The following is a 17,425-nucleotide window of genomic DNA, read 5'->3' as shown; positions in this document are numbered from 1 at the left end:
CTGACAAGCATTACAGATAGAAAAACATGTTTAGGAAAACGTATCTTTCGAAGCTCTGGCAATCTAAGAAAATCTTAAAACCAAAAGCAATGTTACTATAGAAGAAATCAGCATCTCCTAACTTTTGCCTTAGAGATTTACTTACATCAGAAGTAAGAAAGTATGAATTCCAGTTGCAAGAAAAAAATTACCCCAATCTGTCAGCATTTTAAGCTTCCTCTTGAACAGATTTTGCATACCGCTCTCATTCAGTCTCATTCACACATTGGCTACACCCATAGCAGTAAATTCAACCGTGCCAGGATTAAACAGGTTCCTGGATCTGGCACGTGACCATCTGTACCCCTGAACTGTTAGCACAGTCACCAGCAAGTTTTGGCCAGCAAGTAGTTTCCCATATAATCTCCAGCCACGGCCCGGGAGAGGCAGTACTGCAGAGCCCACCCTCAGAGGGTGCTGGCAGGGAGCCCCGTGCTTTGGGGAAGGGGAGCCCTTCCCAGCTGCGAGGCCGGCTGTCCCGTGCCCAACGGCCGTAGAGCCCAGGAACGTCACCAGGCACCTTTCACCGGCTAGCATGGATGTTACTGGAGACTGAGACAGCTAGGATGGTAAATTAAGTCCTGAGTGTCAGTCACAAACATTTATTGACCTTGTACTCTCAGCGGAGCAAGGCAGGCATTAACATTAACATAAACATCAGGGGAGCAGCGTGGAGCGGCTTCACACACAGCCTCTCTGCAGCAAAACCAGACACGCTTTGCTGATCCTTGAAGTGAGGCCAACGCTAATCAGAACGAGCCTCAATGATAAAAATTGGCCTTCAAACTGACGAGACCAAGCTCATTTACATACTTATATTTACTTTTCTGAGGCCAGTTATATGTTTCTCTTTCCACACCCATACTCTGTTTCAAAAGCAAATCCAGGCCATTCTGGGGACAAGCAGTAAGTGACTGGGATGTATCAGCATTTGACTCTGACGGAGGGGTGGAAACAACAAGTTACTGGTTTTCCACTTCTTATGCTTTTTTGGCATTTACTTTCTTAAACAATAATGCTCTACAAACATCTGTCATCAAGTACATGTTACCGACCGTTGTGACAGATAATAATCCTTTACAATAACACAGTTACACTACTCAGTGCCAGTTAATTGAAAAGCAGACCTCAGTAACCACTCAGAATAAAGTTTAGAAATAACGTATATTAGTTCTAATGACAGAAATTTTCTGTCAGTCACCTTACATTTAAACATGAATCCAATCAAATACTCAGAGTTGTTTCACAACTGAAATCCCATTTCTCCATCGCATTAAAAAACAGTATCAGGCTAACTCAAAACTTCCCAGTTACTTCTGAAGAATCTTTTTGTATTTGGCTGAGTACCTGCACGTTACTGCTTAATAGTCCTACTCTGGTACTCTGTGACTGCTGCATATTGTAAACCATGTATATAACATTACACAACTCAGACATTTACTTTACTAAATGTAAATAAATCTCAATATACTACCGAGATCCAGAATAGTGAGAAAGAGGCTGCCTACTCTCTATCACAGATATCAGCTGATGCTGCCTTTTCCCTCAAAACAACCCAAAATGTAAAAACCTCATTCACCAAAGAAAATCCATACAAATTTCTTCATGTCCCAAGTGTACAGTGGTCCATTGCTTTTGGGATCAAAACAGTGAGTTCTCTCTCATTTTGCCTTTTGGTGTGTCCAGTACCAGAGGTCTTTAATTTGTGAATCAATGTCCTGCCGTTGGAGGATATATGACAATTATTTGAACCTTGGTGTGGGGACCCCAGTTTTTGAGGCACTTATGTCTTCTCTTTAATCTTTAACTTCAAAATTCACTTCTATTACTGGGTCCTTAGCATTTTAACTTTGAAATACATAAAATACACCAAGTGTTACCTTAAGTTTTCTTAAGAAGGTCGGGGAAGAATTCTTCAAAACACCAGGAAGGACTGTGCTCTCTGTACAGCGCATAAAAATTTCCAAGTGGCTTACACTACACAAACCTGATCATCAGGAAATCCTACAACCATTGCCTAGGGTAAAACCCTAATGAGAAGCCAAGCCTCTACCATGAGCTGTGGGCAAAGGACAGAGTAGTAGCTCTCGCAGAGCACTGCCCACAGCCTGTGTTTTGGCCTCCACCTCATTCATCCACTACTATAAGATGCAGATCACAAGTCCAACCACATTTAGTTAAGGGAAAAAGAAAAGATTAAAATTCTGTTTCCTTCCTCCTCATTACACCCACTTCTGCTTCTCCATCTTCTGAGTGCTTCCTCTTTATGATTGCTCACAAGTCTGACACTGGGAAAGATCTCCATTATATCATCTCTCTGCAGCCTCTTGTCTGTTGGAAAGATCCCTTTTTTTAGACAAACTTTTCTGAAACATTTTACGCCATAAAATACAATATTCCATATTTAGGAACCTTTCCAGTCACAGGCAGGCACAGCTCCCACTGATTTTAGCCTTATCTACGCTAACCTCACGATAAAGCTGCCTCAAGTGATATGGCCACGCAGATTCTTGCTTTGTCTGTATTTCAAGAAGACATGAGATGGCTCTGCTTGTGCTCCACCCTGAATGAGAGCCCTGTGCTCAGCAAGGTGCCACGGCTGAGATGGTCACCCTGGCTTGCAGTGGAGCTAAATGTGCTCTGCCATCTGGAAGCAGAGTGAGTTTGTGTTTGCCTAGATCACATAATCATACCGTTATACATCCACATATAAAAATGTTTTTTAATATAGTTTGATCCACCAGACATTGCCAGCATAATCACCCTGACCTGCTCTGAAAAGCAAGTGGGCAACCTGATTTTTACAATTCTGCCTCTGCAAACTACTCTTTGCTTGTTTAGTGGCCAAAAGATACCAGGCCAGTTTGTCTCTGACAGTGATGCCTTATGCTGGGAGGAGGCGGCAACAAACAGCCTCCACAAGACAAGACAGGAAGGACTGATGTGGGACTCTGACTGCAATTAATAACGACAGTCTGACAGGATGACTGTAACTGTAAGGAGGAAACTAGTAGAGGTCTCCAGGTTCAAAAAGTAGGAGAATCACATCTTTTCTAAACAACTGCATTTTCATGTTCCCAGCACAACACATTTCATCTATGTGCACTTGGTGGGTGTGTTAGTGTATTTCAATCCACCCACATGCCAAGCTGAACAGAAATAGCACGAAAGTAAAAGAACATACAGTACTTACATTCAGGTAACTGAAATCATCACTCTAAAAGTGGAAAGAATGCAACAAAACCCCCAACAATAAATACTGTTCAAAATAGTCCTGTGCTGGGAAGGGAACAGACTAGATGACCAAATGCGGCCCTTCCATCTTCAGTCTCTACAAGGACAAAGGATCTTGCAATTTATTTTTCTGCTTGCTGTCAAAAGTACGCATCTTGTAAACTTTCAGAGCTTTTAACCCTACGTTTCATTACTTGTCTCCACAAGACGTCCAGTTCTAAGTATCAGTAAGACGAATAGCTCTATCAACAGGCAAACCAAAACACAGTAATACCAAAGTTTCAAGAAAGAGATTTCTAATTATGAGAGAAATCACAACATTTCAAGGGCATTTTAAATTCAGCTCAGTAAATGACAAAATTACAGGTAATCAACTGGGGAAATGCAGTTTAGTCTCACTTCCAATCAACAGGTGACTATCATTTTCATTTTTATATAAATAAATCAGAAATCTGATTTAAAGTAATAAATGAACAGAATCAAACATTAAACACCTCTGCAATCAACCAGGCATCTTTTCCAAAACTGGACACCCAAACCTTATTCACTTCTTATTATGGAAGATTACTGCAGAGTATTACCTTAGAGCAGTGGTCTTCAAAGAGGGGTGCATGCACCACGTGGGCTATGCAAGGCAATCCATGGGAGTGCAGGAAGAAAATATCAAAACTTCAATAGTATGTGTATGTAATTTATAAATAAATAAATACACATATAATGGGGGTGCATGCTCAGAAAGTTTATACTGATAGGGTTGCATGATCATAAAAATTTAGAGACCACTGCCCTAGTGGTTTCTGCCATGCAATTGCTGCTGCCGTGTCAAAGCCATCTAATGAAGATGTTGGTGAGATACAAGCTCTCTTCTACATCTCAGCTATCAGTTATACAAATGGGAAAAAATTTCTCTAGGAGGCAGATTTGTGAGCACCTATCTTTTGTGTAGTAGCATGGATTCTCAAAAAAACCCAAGATTACTCAACTTTTTCTTTGTTTTCAGGAAATGCAACTTTAGTGGTTTCTCATTAATCTCCTCCCTCCACCGCACTTATTGTCAGCATTTGATGAAAGATAATTTTCCTTACGTGGCCAGTTAAACACGAGCACAACATGTTACATGTGTCTATCAAGACGGGTTATTTAAGGTATTTGGAAATGGGAATGGATGACCCCTCTGGAAAATTCTTAAATCAAGGAGAAAAGTTAGTGTTCTTTTTTATCTGGGCTACCTCACTTGTATAAAAAAGCGGCTAGCGAACAAAATCCTACTCAGTAAGCAGTCATATGTGCAAATGCAGATTAGGGAAATTTTGCTCTTATCCAAAACACAGTGATCAGATTTGTTAATCTCTGTTCTAATCTGGAATGAGAAGAATGGAAAACTTGCCATTTCTGTAATCATTACGAAGATGTTTGGGCTGCCTGATTTAGGGAAAATCTGAATAAGAGTCAAAATAATAACAGCAGAGAGAAAATATGCCAAGCATCCCTCCTCAGCATCACCTAACAGAAGACAGGATGGGTGGTGAGGTTGAAAGGTAATACTCCTAAATTAACAGAAATTTTTATTTTTTAATGTAGTGCAATGTATAATTATCCCTTCAAACTCTGTATAGTAAGAACATCTGCAATTACACTGAGTGAAATTAGGACAGTAATTCTGAATGCTTCATGGCATACACCAACCACACCAAGCATCAGGCAAGGGGTTAGCTAAAGATTCATCCAACAGCAGAATGGATCTACCTACTGCTCACGGAGGGATATTTATATCTTCTCTGAAATCATCTGAACTGGTTGAAATATGAATAGGTCTCAGGCACAGCAGTGGCTAGTTCTTGGTGGGGGGAAAGCTGAAAACCAAAAGCCAGCAATATGCAAGGTAACAAGAAACACAAACATACATTTTGGGTTCACAGGAAGAGGCTATTTTTTCTTATTTATTTTTGCTTTAGTACTGTATGTACAGACTACTAGATGCTGCTTTAACTTAAAGCTAATATCTTCGAGTCTTGAATAACATATTTCTTGTTATTTGTCCTATCTAAAGCTAACTGGAGAAACAGTGATGAAATCTTAGTGAACTGCAATTGCTTTTTTTGGTGAAATTGAATAAATAAAAACCCTGACATCAAAACGTCTTAACATTTTTAGGCGTGCCCATTTCAGTTTTTCACCATTCACATCTACCTGCAATATTACAACATTAAAAATAACAATTTCTAACGACCCTTAAAAGCCCCCCTCAACCTTTCTTCACTGACAATTCTGAGATTCTTTTGTTTACTTTTAAATTGGAAGAGAACTGAATTGTGTATTCCTCCAGGAAATTAAATTTCCATCTTTAGCACTGCTCTATATAGCTATCAGAAATGAAACATCTGAGCGGAAATGTTACATGGTCACCCTCCTCAGCTTTAGAAAGCTATCGTTGGAGGCTGGATTGCAAGATTGAATTAAGATTGCATTCTTGGCTACACCACTAAAACATAATGAAACAGTGCTGTCTGACATAGCTCTTGTTCTACACGTGGTACACATTTCAGGCTCAATCTGCCTGCCCCAAAATAGGTACAAAAGAACAGTTAAGACGTTCTAGATTATATCCACGGGGCTGGCAAGCATGGCACAGGGCAAGTGGGAGAGCCATGCCCTTCTGGAGAGGCAGCTGGAGGCTAGGCATGGTATTTTAGCACTCTAAAGATGGCGATACACACCTACGCCACTGCCAACAGTGCTGAGCCCTTCCAGTTTATCGTTTTGTAACATGTCTATCAGTAAGGAAAGGGAAGGGAAAAAAAAGTTTAAAAGTGTACCTGTTTATATTGTTTACAACTTGTGGGTATATTCTTGAAGGACATTCATGTTCATTCTGCCAGTTTGACTAATTCTGTCACTTAGTTTTTCAAAGTTTCAGGTTTTACTTTCAGTTGTCAAATTCGAGAGGTTCAGGGGCTCAGGCTCCCTCTTTACGCCCACATTCTTTTAGTTTCAGGTCAGCTAATACATACCCACAAATCATATACCTGTCAGCTTATTTCTACATATTCTTTTTTTCAGGGTTTCTTAAGAATTTGCCAGCTGGCTTACCACAACATGATGTATGCTTTAGAAGAAGCCACTGGCCCCATTCAAACCCTAACAGAGATGCTGAGCACAACAGACCCTGGTCCTTTCACAGTTACAGCTAATAAGTCTTTTTTTTTTCCAGTTGAATGCCACTATTTGACAATGCACTCCATGACAGACAAGAGACACAAGTGTAGTATTTTGTACTCATGATGACTCTTGTGACCTACTAAAACTCCTGATTTCACTCATGAGCAAATTTCACTCTGAAATTATGAAGCCATGATTTGGTATCTTTAAAAGGAAGACCCAACTTAAGCACTATGCTCTAAATACATAGCAAAATCATGTAAACATATATTTTTATTTTAAAAATTTAAACAATCTTTATGATCTTATTGAGTGCTTCACCTATGTTCCTTTTCTATGCACTGGTTTGCAAACTTCCAATGCAATTAATCCAACAGACATGGCAAACAAGGTACGTGTTATTGAATTTCAATGTTTTTAAAGCTATGCAGAGATAGCAAGTGTATGAAAGGTAAACAGACTCTATTCTTACTTAACTGCTACAATGTTTTGTAGCCAATTGTTACAAAAAACTGTTAGCAAGTATCTCTTTAAATGAACCATACAGTAAATTAATCTCAATGGAGTCTGAGTTTGCTCTCAGAATTATTGTTCCAAGTGAAAATCTTGTTTACAAATACAAGTAGTTAGCAATTTCTTGTGGGTCTGTATATTGCAAAATTAATTAAAATATCTTCATAAGAAAAGAATCAAAAATTCAGCAGCAGACTTCTTGAGAAAGTTGTTGACCTTAAAAATTATTATTTTTTTTCATATGACTGTACTAACTATTTCCTTTTTTGGGATCCTTACCCGAAGGATAAGGCTTTGGGGTTCCTTCCTCTATTCAGTTTAACACTAGGTAACAGTGCATGGCAAAAGTCTGGAAGCAGTGACAAATGCAAACAAAACTAGGGTCAGTTAAATACACGGCAAATAATAAATACACAGAAAAAATGCCCAAAATTTGTTGCAAACAGTGAAAAAAATTATTTGAATAGACCAGATTTTAATACCATAAAGGTGATGTATCATGTCACCGATGGTATATCAAATTTTGGTAAATATTAAACTGAAACCAATTGTCTTAATTTTACTTAACAACCACCATTTTCATGGGTTTTTTAAAAAAAATTAATATGGCAAATTCAATTTGGAGTTGTACAGACAAATTTTACGGCTATCGATAAACTGTGTTTATATGAAGGCAGGATTTCACTGAAAACCTTTCCAAACACAAGCCAATTTGAAGTTTTTTGTCTACCTAGCTTGCTTTACTGTTATGTTGTAAAACTACAAAACCCAAAACATTGTACACAGAAACCCATAAATTTTTAGAAATTTAAAATTACTTACAAGCTGCTCAGACTTTACACCATAGAGCTGAACGGTCTTTGCCACATTTTTTGCCACAGCTAAACTCAGGTCTTGATCAACAGCAGCCACATTTAGCTCACTGGAAGCAAAGATTACAAATCTTAATTAATAACTAAACAGTGCTGTATTTAATTGATAAAGAATTAACTACGAATACCTAGTTAGATGGCATGTCTAGAGAGAGTAACACATACAACCAAATTTTTCTAAGCACCGTAATTCAGTTTACAATTTAACAAGTCATTTGGGAATTTTATGTGCAGTGTTCCTATTCTATTAAAAATGAGCAAAGTTTAGGAATGACACTTCAGTATGAAATCACTATTAGTAAGCCATTCAAAAATATTGACTGCAATTAACTACATTCAAGCTTTGGCAGCAGCCTTCAAACATTACAGGTGAACACACAGTCATTCAACTCTGGAATTACATGAGCTGTGCAGAAATACCCAGGGGACGCCTTAGCTTGACACAACTAATAAGCTGTGTTTTAAGCAATCCTTTGTAGTAACAGAGGCCCCAAAGGAATGACGGGGAACAAATGGAAGAAGGAAAAGAATTCCAAATAATTTTCACTATTTCTTGTTTGTGGAACCCCCCAGATCTCCATCAGCTGGGGCTGCATTCATGAATGTTCTTACTGAAAACAGACAAGCACTAGGACCGCTGTGTTGCTAGTGATGAGATGAACCCCTCCCAAGAACCGAAGAGCCACCGGGCACCCTGACATAGCAATAACCTGCTCCAAGAACTCTGCAAGGCCCCAGACACCATTAACTAAAGGTCACTCTGGAAAACTCTGCTGAAATTTCTGATTTTCATGCCATTTTCCCTTCTCCTCTGCAAAGAGCAAAATAACATCAACAACCACACCAATAGGCATGTTCTGAGCATCTGCAACTCCCAGTCACAAGCGCAGTGTCGGTATTTAGTATCACACACACACACACCCTCACATGCTGTGAATACTGTCCATCATTTTCAGACTATATTAAACAAAGTAGTCCTTACCAAAACTTCATGAGGGAAAACATACCACTGGTAATTTAAGCATCTCATTTTACAAATTCTACCTGGAGCAGTCATCTTTATCTAACGTCCTGCTGTTTCACTCCAACAGAATATTTACATCAGGCATTATCACTTGCAGCCAACTATCATTTTGCCTTTGACACAGTCAGAATAATTAATATATGAGGCCTTTACAATATGTGTGAAGTTTCTCTTCCTGATAGTTTATAAGCCTGGACAGTAAAACTTAAATTAAAATTTCAGTTATTCCAGAAAAACAAAATACAGAGAATAAATAACAAATAGCAAGATTTATAATAAATTATAAATAAAGAGGTGATTAGCCCACTGTGTTTAGCATGGGTGCAGCCTCCCCTTGACTACTGTGTGCGGTTCTGGGCCCCGCAATTTCAGAAGGACGTCGAGTTACTGGAATGTGCCCAGAGGAGGGCAACAAAGCTGGTGAAAGGGCTGGAAGGCATGTCCCGTGGGGAGCGGCTAGGGACTTTGGGTTTGTCTAGTTTGGAGAAAAGGAGGCTGCGGGGCAACCTCATTGCTCCCTACAGCTCCCCGAGGACGGGGAGGTGGAGAGGGAGGTGCTGAGCGCTTCTCCCTGGGATCCAGTGAGAGGACACGTGGGAATGGTCCAAAGCTGCGCCGGGGAGGTTCAGACTTGACGTTAGGAAGCTTTTCTTTACTGAGAGGGTGGTCAGACCCTGGGACAGGCTTCCTGGAGAGGTGGTTGATGCCCCAAGCCTGTCAGTGTTGAAGAGGCATTTGGACAATGTCCGTAATAACATGCTTTAGGTTTTGGTCAGCCCTGAAGTGGTCAGGCAGCTGGACGAGATGACCGCTGTAGGTCCCCTCCAACTGAAATATTCTCTTCTCCTCTCCTCTTAACCCTGACTTAATTTTTACACTAACCAGTTTTATAACTAAAGAGTAATCAAACTTCTACTGATAAGGAAGTGTCATTTCTAAAATTTTAACTTATGAGAAAAGACATGCTGAAGATTACATTTTGCAAGGTATTGTATGTGCATACCTGGCTATAGTTTTAATGATGCTGTCAAGCTCGTCAGAAGAGGGTGGATTCCGACCTCCAGGAGGGAAGACAAGATTGATAGGGTCAAACAGTCGAGATAAGGATTTTGACAAATAAGCAGCTTCATATTGTTGCAGTGAATCTTTCAAGGCTTTTTCTGGACTGTGGACATAAGACAAAATTACTACATTTTAAATTACATGTTAACATTGAATCTTCCCAGACCATACAAACTTTGCAGTATTGAAACTGGTTTTTCTCTCTGCTCTTTCAACATATGCACCTGAATAATTTTAACACCTTGCTTTTCATTTGAACCACGCAACTAGTCAAGGGAGCCATTCTGTACAGTTCAATACAGTACTTAGCACTTTCTGTAAGACCTATGTGGAATCCTTAATTCAAGGCGTTCTTGAGACAAACAGTACTAAAAACATCTGCAAAATATCAGCAAGGTATCCAAAATTGCAGTGAAAGACCTTTTCCACATAGTTAATGAGCAGATAGCTTGTACTCGGGGTTATATTTTTCAGAAAATATATTTCCTGGTATACATATGCATACAGGAAGATTCAAATAGAAAGACTTCTAAAATTTACCCTTAACAAGCTTCAGTCTTTAGTGTTTCTATTTGTGAAAATGAGCACTTTCAAACATTTTACCTAATTGTCAGAAGTCTGGTGAACTTTTTACTTTGCTTTCATTGAAGTAAATGATAAGTCTCCCACTGACTGCTCAGGAACATATTTAAGCCAATACAAATCTCACATAAAATACTCACTTTATCTTACAGAAGTCTAGAAGTCCTAATAGACTTGATGACCGTGTTTCCATTTGATCTTTCTGATATCTACCACTCAGATCATGTTTATTCTATGATGTATAAATATAAAAACTGTGAATCATAACAAACTGAGCATTTGTCACACTCCAATGATTGCTGTATCATTAAGAGAAAGCTACTGCTGTAATTGCAACACACACAAAACTGAATTTTCATCATTCTGCTTTTCTTTTTCTCACCCAAAGAGACAAAAAGATAAAACTAGTTCCAAAGTCAGGGACTTGTGTGAAAGACATGACAATCCAAGACTGTTAATTATATAACCTAATGAAAATCCTACAGCTCAAAAATAGTATTAAAGCAGTAACTGCTGGAGGAAAAAAAAAAGCCTTCAAAATTTTTCCGCTCTGACTAAGTTCTTAAAAATACTGTTCTCTTGCAGGGTGTAAAGCTTTGCATTTTATTGCCTTAGAGTTCATAATACATACTCATAATCTTGGGTTTTCTGCATGAATATGTCCTGTGTATCTTCTTCCATTTGTTGCAGTTCAGCAAAGAGATCAGCAGTTCCACTTGTGTTAAAATTCCTCTGAATATTTTGACTGTATTGTTGCAGGCGCTTCCACAAGTCATTATAAAGCCTCAGTAATTTAGGGTATTCTCCTTCAAAAGCTTGTTTTAAAAACATAGAGGCTGCAAAATAAAGCAGTAAGCAATATGCTTTATTTTTATGCTAAGTTCAAAACAATTTTTTGATTCATATAAACAATCTGTATTCTTGCATTTACATCAACAACTTGTATACAATGTTACCCTATCTTTAATATTAATAAAGTCATATTTCTAATTAACTTCAAAGTTGCATGAACTATCACACTAAATACAGTGGACAAAGCACCAACACAAAATCCACAGCTGAAAGACTGGACATGAAAAACTTATTTTGCACAATAAAGATACTACTCATGGTAGTGAAACATCTGGTATCAAACTTAATTATTCCTACTATCATTCATTTAAGGCCAAAGCATGATTAGAACTCCCTAAATCTAGAAATTTTCAAACAATAGCTTGATGGGGTAAAAGCGTGGGGATGTGCAACTTTGAAGATACCCATCTGAAAGACACAAAGATAACTTCTATGAGCCAAACTCTTCAGAAATCTGATGAGGGGAGCATATACTTCTACACATACTTTTTAAAACAAGGTACAAAAAATGCAATTCCTAAACTTGTCAAATAAAGAAAAATCAGCCGTATTTTAAGCCTTGAAAGGCTTGCCACAAGTAACAGGAAATGAAAAAAAGGTACAACTGTTCTAGCAACTGATGTTAATCTTGATCTAATATCACTCATACTTTATGGATTTCCCATTACATTAGGGGATTAACACTGTTCTTTTCATTCGTAGGTTTTTCAGGTTCCAGACATCTGTCCCATTTCACCCAGCCTATGCTTTCAACTGAAATATCTTCTGATTTTGAATACAGGAGGATTCACATTTATTAACAAATGCAAAGTTATTTCAGGTTATGAAGCTATGTTTATAAAAACTGTCCCAACCTCACAAAAGCAGATCATGATCTATTATCAAACTCTGTAAACTGCCAGGAATTCCTGTTTTTACACTATTTTCTGATATTGTCTGGTCTTCCTCTGATTTATATGATCCAGAGGTCTGTGAGTGGATTCAATCACTTTGAATTTATATGTTAAAAATGAACATTGTCATGTAGATGTGCCACTTAAATGAAAAGTCTACTCACTGTAAGCACTGTTTCCCCAAAACTCAGCTGTAGCAAAGTAAAAACGTCATTCACAGTTCAAAAATCCAAATGCTCCCTCTAAACATTTATATATAAAAAATGATTAAAAATCGTAAGTAATGAAATATTTTTAATAACTGTCAGACAAAGTACTGCTGACGAAATCTAAGAGTTCCCTTACTTCTGATATGTTGGTTAATCCCATTAACCGACGGCACAGTTTTACAGTCTTAACACTTGAGTGCTGAAAACAGGTAGCACGTGTTCAGCTTGAACATACAGGACTGCGGCTATCTACATACTGCTGTTAAAGTGGCGTGTAAGGCAAACAGCAAAATTAATATGTTTTAACACAAGATGAATACATTTTCTTTTGGGATCATCTAGTTACTTAGCAACCACTGAACATGAACCAACCAGCTAGTTCCTCAAAATTATATTGCTGCTATAAAGCCTGGAACGGCCAAAATTTGAAGGGCCAATGAGATCACAAAGATAAATGGAAATCTTATGCACTTCATTGGTATGTACTTTATACACTGTATACAAACATGAAAAATACATTTATGAAAGCACCGAACTCACCTACAATCCAATTGCATGCTGGATTAGCATGTACTGGTAATAGTACTGTCTTACGTTTATGCATTATTTATATTTAATATTCCTTGATTGTATCTGTGTTTATGTATTACATATATACAGGATATTGTGCATTGTCAGAACACCACCCATTTATCTGTATTTAGTCAAGAGACAATTTTGCAGAAACTCAACTTCTATTTAATAAAGGTATCAAAAAATGGCTAAAATCAGGTTTCTATAACTAATCAGTGTTTAACAAGAAAGGATTCTAAGAACTGCTCTTTAAAATCAAAATACTATTTTTGAATTTGGCAAAGCCGTTTCAGTTTGGAAAGTATAATTTATCATTCCAAACATCTTTACCTCTACATTCAATTGCAAAAATACATTGTTGTTATTAGATAATGACTACTTAATTAAGCAGAAAATATTTCTCTCTGAAAATTCAATCATAGTTTAGGAGGATCACCCTGTTTGGTTACAAAACCAAAAAAAGTTCTAAAATCACAGCCTCTTCACTGAGTGAACCACTGCTATAGTTCTAGTAGAGGAGATAATAAGCAAAGGGCTTACTGACATGAGAGATTCAAAATAACTGCAGAATACATCACAAATTGTTTATACTGAATACTTACAGTCTGTTGCTGACTGGAACTGAGAGGAAAGTGTGTGAGTCACTGCAGTCCAAAATTTGTACAAAATATCAGACTGGCCATCCTGATAGCAAGGGACAAAAGGAAGACAAGTTTCAAAACACACTCTTTGCAAATAATCTTAACCAATGCAAATGCTTCCAGTCAAAGCTGTTCCACTATCACTGAGAATAAAAACTAAGTAAACAAAGTCCAAGTTTTCCTCAAGTTTAAAGCTAGAAAAAATATTGGAGAAAACAAAACCAAAAGCTTTGGTCTTCTCTCAAATGGAATATTTTCCTTCAAGTCTGAGAGAAATGCTCACAGCTCTCCAGGGGCATGAGCGTAGATTGAAGCAGCACACCTCAGGAGATGTGTTAGAAAATCTCTTTGCATTGCAGTGACCTTCACATTCTGTGGGGCTTCTCATGCTGGCTACATCACAGCAATTATTGTTGCTGCCATTACAACATGCTTGCAAACACCAGCCAGGGACCAAAACCAGCGCATGCTGTGCTGCTTCACACAGAACAGTTGCCTGTTTCTAAAAACATAAAACACATGAAAACGCAGCGAACCTCACAGTTGACTCTTCACCACCTTGTGTCAACAAGGCTTGCTGTCAGAAGAGGAAACAGGCAGCGTATTCTTACAAAGAGGACACACAAGAAACGGCAGGCTGTTCCCTTACTCCCCCCATGATCTCGCACTTACACTCAAGCATTAAAGCACGATTTTGTTTTCTGTCTTTTGCTTTCTTCTTGTCTCTGTGCTCGAGGTATAAAAAATTACCAAAGATGACAATGGGTATCCTGTCATGCCCACTAGTTAGATACTTGGAAGGCTATCCAGTGTTCTCATGGGAAGGGGAAGCTCACTCTGGACAGAACAGTTTTCTTCATTGCATGGTATACAGGTAATGTATTGACCCTACTGTATAAATCAGCCAGTTTGATCAAATCACTATAGTAATGATAATCAGCAAAAAGTGCTCAGAATGAAAAAGTGAAACAGCCAGCAGTGATGACAAATGACAGCAATTCTAAGGATTTTATGCTGGCACTTGGCTGTTTCTATCCTGAATCACTCTGAAACATCCAAGGTTTTTTATCAAAGCACAACATTCACAGCAGATAAAGATGGGTTTAAGCAAAGGGCTCAACACTGAAATTGTTGTCAAAGAGGGATGCATTTTCTCAGCTTTCCTTCTGGCACTGCCAGTGACTTCACTATGAGAAAAATGAAAAAAACCCCAACCAAACAACCCTAGTACTTGTTTATAACACAAGCCCTGTTAAAGCGTCAGTTCAACTTTGGCACTCTCCAGCACCACAAAAAGGAGATTAGCTATCAAATATAAAAGTCCAGCTACACCAAATTGAATTATTACTTCAGATGACGAAGGAAGAAAGAATGAACTCTATTCACTTGCACTGGCAACAACATGCAAAGTCATGAAGGTGTTTAGAATGTCATCCATTAATCCATTAAGAGGGTACCACTGGATGCCACTTGAAGATCTGGTCACTGGAAGACTGCAAGTTCAAGCTCAAGTTTCAGTTCCAAAACTATCACCTTAAAGGACTGATATAAACCCCGAAGATCAGTCAAAGGTACACTGAGACAATAAATAAATAAATAAGGACTATCAGATAGAATGCTTTCATAAATTCTGAGATTTGATGAGGAATTTATCCAACCCTACTCTTGATCTCTAAAGATATTCAAAGAAAGATAAAAATTATGGGTCATGTTAAGAATCTAGAGAGAATATCTTTTATGCTGTTGGACTAATACTTGTAAAATGTATGAGAATTAACACAGAATACTAAAATAAACTGGGATGACAGAATGTCATTTTTGACTGCTTGAGGATCTGATGGATTTAGAAACTGACATGCCTTATTTTATAGCTATGTTTATATGTTCTGTAAAATTGTACTTTATTTTCATAAATGGGCAAAGAAAAATTACAATATCAGACAATGATTCAAAAGGTGCACCGCATAAAATATCTTTGGGTTTTTTTGTAAATGTATTACTATAGCATAAACATGAAATTACTCAGTTCTTCACTTCACAGTTTCACATATAAAACATGAAAATTGCCATAAAACAAATGGCCTTTCACATCAACCATAAATTAATTAGCTTTCATATTCTCTATCCCAACCTGGAACAATGTTTGCCTATTCAGCACGGTAACTCAATTCAATTTCTAAATAATCTAATGGAGGTAGAAAAATACTTACAGAGCACTTTCAAACAACATTTCTTTCGTTACTGTAATCAGCATCTATACCTCTGTCACAGTCTCAGCATAAAAATACAACAATTAAAGGGTCTTGAAAACAAATTTGCATGTAGTCCCTCCACATTGACATTTCTATCTTAATTGTCTGATTCAACATGGTGACAAATAACAGTACCATCCATGTGACATTTAATTTTTTTGTGAAAATATGTAACTTCTAAATGTACCTATATATATACACATATATAATATAAAGTCAGACATTTACACATACATACTCATGAAAATATCTGCATAGTAGCACAGCTGTACCAATTAAACCTCTGCCCATTAGCCTGTGTCTTCTGACCCAGGAAAATAGTGTTCATTAACTGTATCAGAATTTTGTAGTGAAGGCAGCTCTCATGTTTCAGCTAACCAACTGTATTATGTATGAGCAGAAACAGAGGGGAAAAGCTGTACAGAAAATTCAAATAACATTTCATAGCAATTGACTACTCAGTCAAAAATGTTTAGGTGAAAAAACTATTAATGCCCCAGTTTTGGACCTACTAAAACCGCCATCTACAGAGTCATTACTGGTTGCTTCTATAACGTGAGATACGGTATTTCACTTTGTCCACTGTTGAGATGCAGTCTGCAGTCACTCTGGAGGTGAAATATAGCTGTCGATTAATAGCACACAAAAGATCATGTAAGAGTTTGTGGCAGGAACTAGAGAATATTGTCGCCTACGCATACACCAGGGGGTATTTAAGTGGTTGGGCTGTAGCTACCAGAATGGGAATACAGCATTAGATACTCCTGCTGGAGTAAAAAGTGCCATATGCAACCATGAGCATCCAGAAACTATTTATTTAGTCTAAACCTGTAATTTCTTTTTGCTTACATATCAACTCAATAAATTATTTTTTAAGTCCTTTTAAGTATCTAACCGCTTATTTTTTAAATATTATATTCTAACAGAGATTACATCTGTGCCTGTAGATCACAATGGAAATTATACTTTCACTGTTCAAAATATAATGTGCAATTCCATTTGACAATAATCAATAGCAGAAAATGACACACAAAAGGGTAGCAAAAGGACTGGTTTTCTCCAGCTCAGCAGGAAATCAAAGGAATGTCCTCTCCATGTACTGGACAACTTCTTCAAGGGCTTAAGAAGATAGGCAGGATGAAGGTGGAAGAGGAAAGGGCAGCACTACTTGCCTGAAATGTACACAGCCAATCTACTGGCTCTTCTTATTTTAATGGAAAGTTTATAAGCCTTCCCCTATGCTTCATATAGCACTGTGAGCAACATGCCACAGTATCAGAAAGTAACTAATCTTTTGGGCCTTTTGCTTTCAGAAAATGTCATCTAGCTAAAACTGCACTCTTGTCATCTTCCCATCTGTACAGTGTAAGGAAGGAATTTGGTCCTGCTCTACAGTTATACCAAATACCCTAACTGGCAGACAATGTATGGGAGCATTGGGTATATCCACAGTAGTGATTCAATGTGTAGAAGGGATTCTTCTTGCTGCAAATCTTTCTTGTGTCTGTACTTGCTGTCTT

At 37.8% G+C, this 17,425-nt stretch overlaps 1 protein-coding gene across 1 annotated transcript in view; it reads right to left on the bottom strand.

The window, feature by feature from the left end:
• COG5 (component of oligomeric golgi complex 5) overlaps window positions 1-17,425 on the bottom strand; it is a 181,922-nt gene that overhangs the window by 36,671 nt on the left and 127,826 nt on the right. The window contains exons 11-14 of the mRNA XM_080392755.1: window positions 13,615-13,696; window positions 11,117-11,321; window positions 9,845-10,006; window positions 7,768-7,867 (exon numbers count right to left, since the gene is read on the bottom strand). Coding sequence (XP_080248881.1) covers window positions 7,768-7,867; window positions 9,845-10,006; window positions 11,117-11,321; window positions 13,615-13,696 — 549 coding nt within the window. The remainder of the gene's footprint in view (window positions 1-7,767; window positions 7,868-9,844; window positions 10,007-11,116; window positions 11,322-13,614; window positions 13,697-17,425) is intronic.

This window comes from Falco punctatus, assembly GCF_963210335.1.
Source record: "Falco punctatus genome assembly, chromosome: 6".
NCBI lineage: Eukaryota > Metazoa > Chordata > Aves > Falconiformes > Falconidae > Falco > Falco punctatus.
This window is presented reverse-complemented; position numbering and strand designations above follow the sequence as displayed.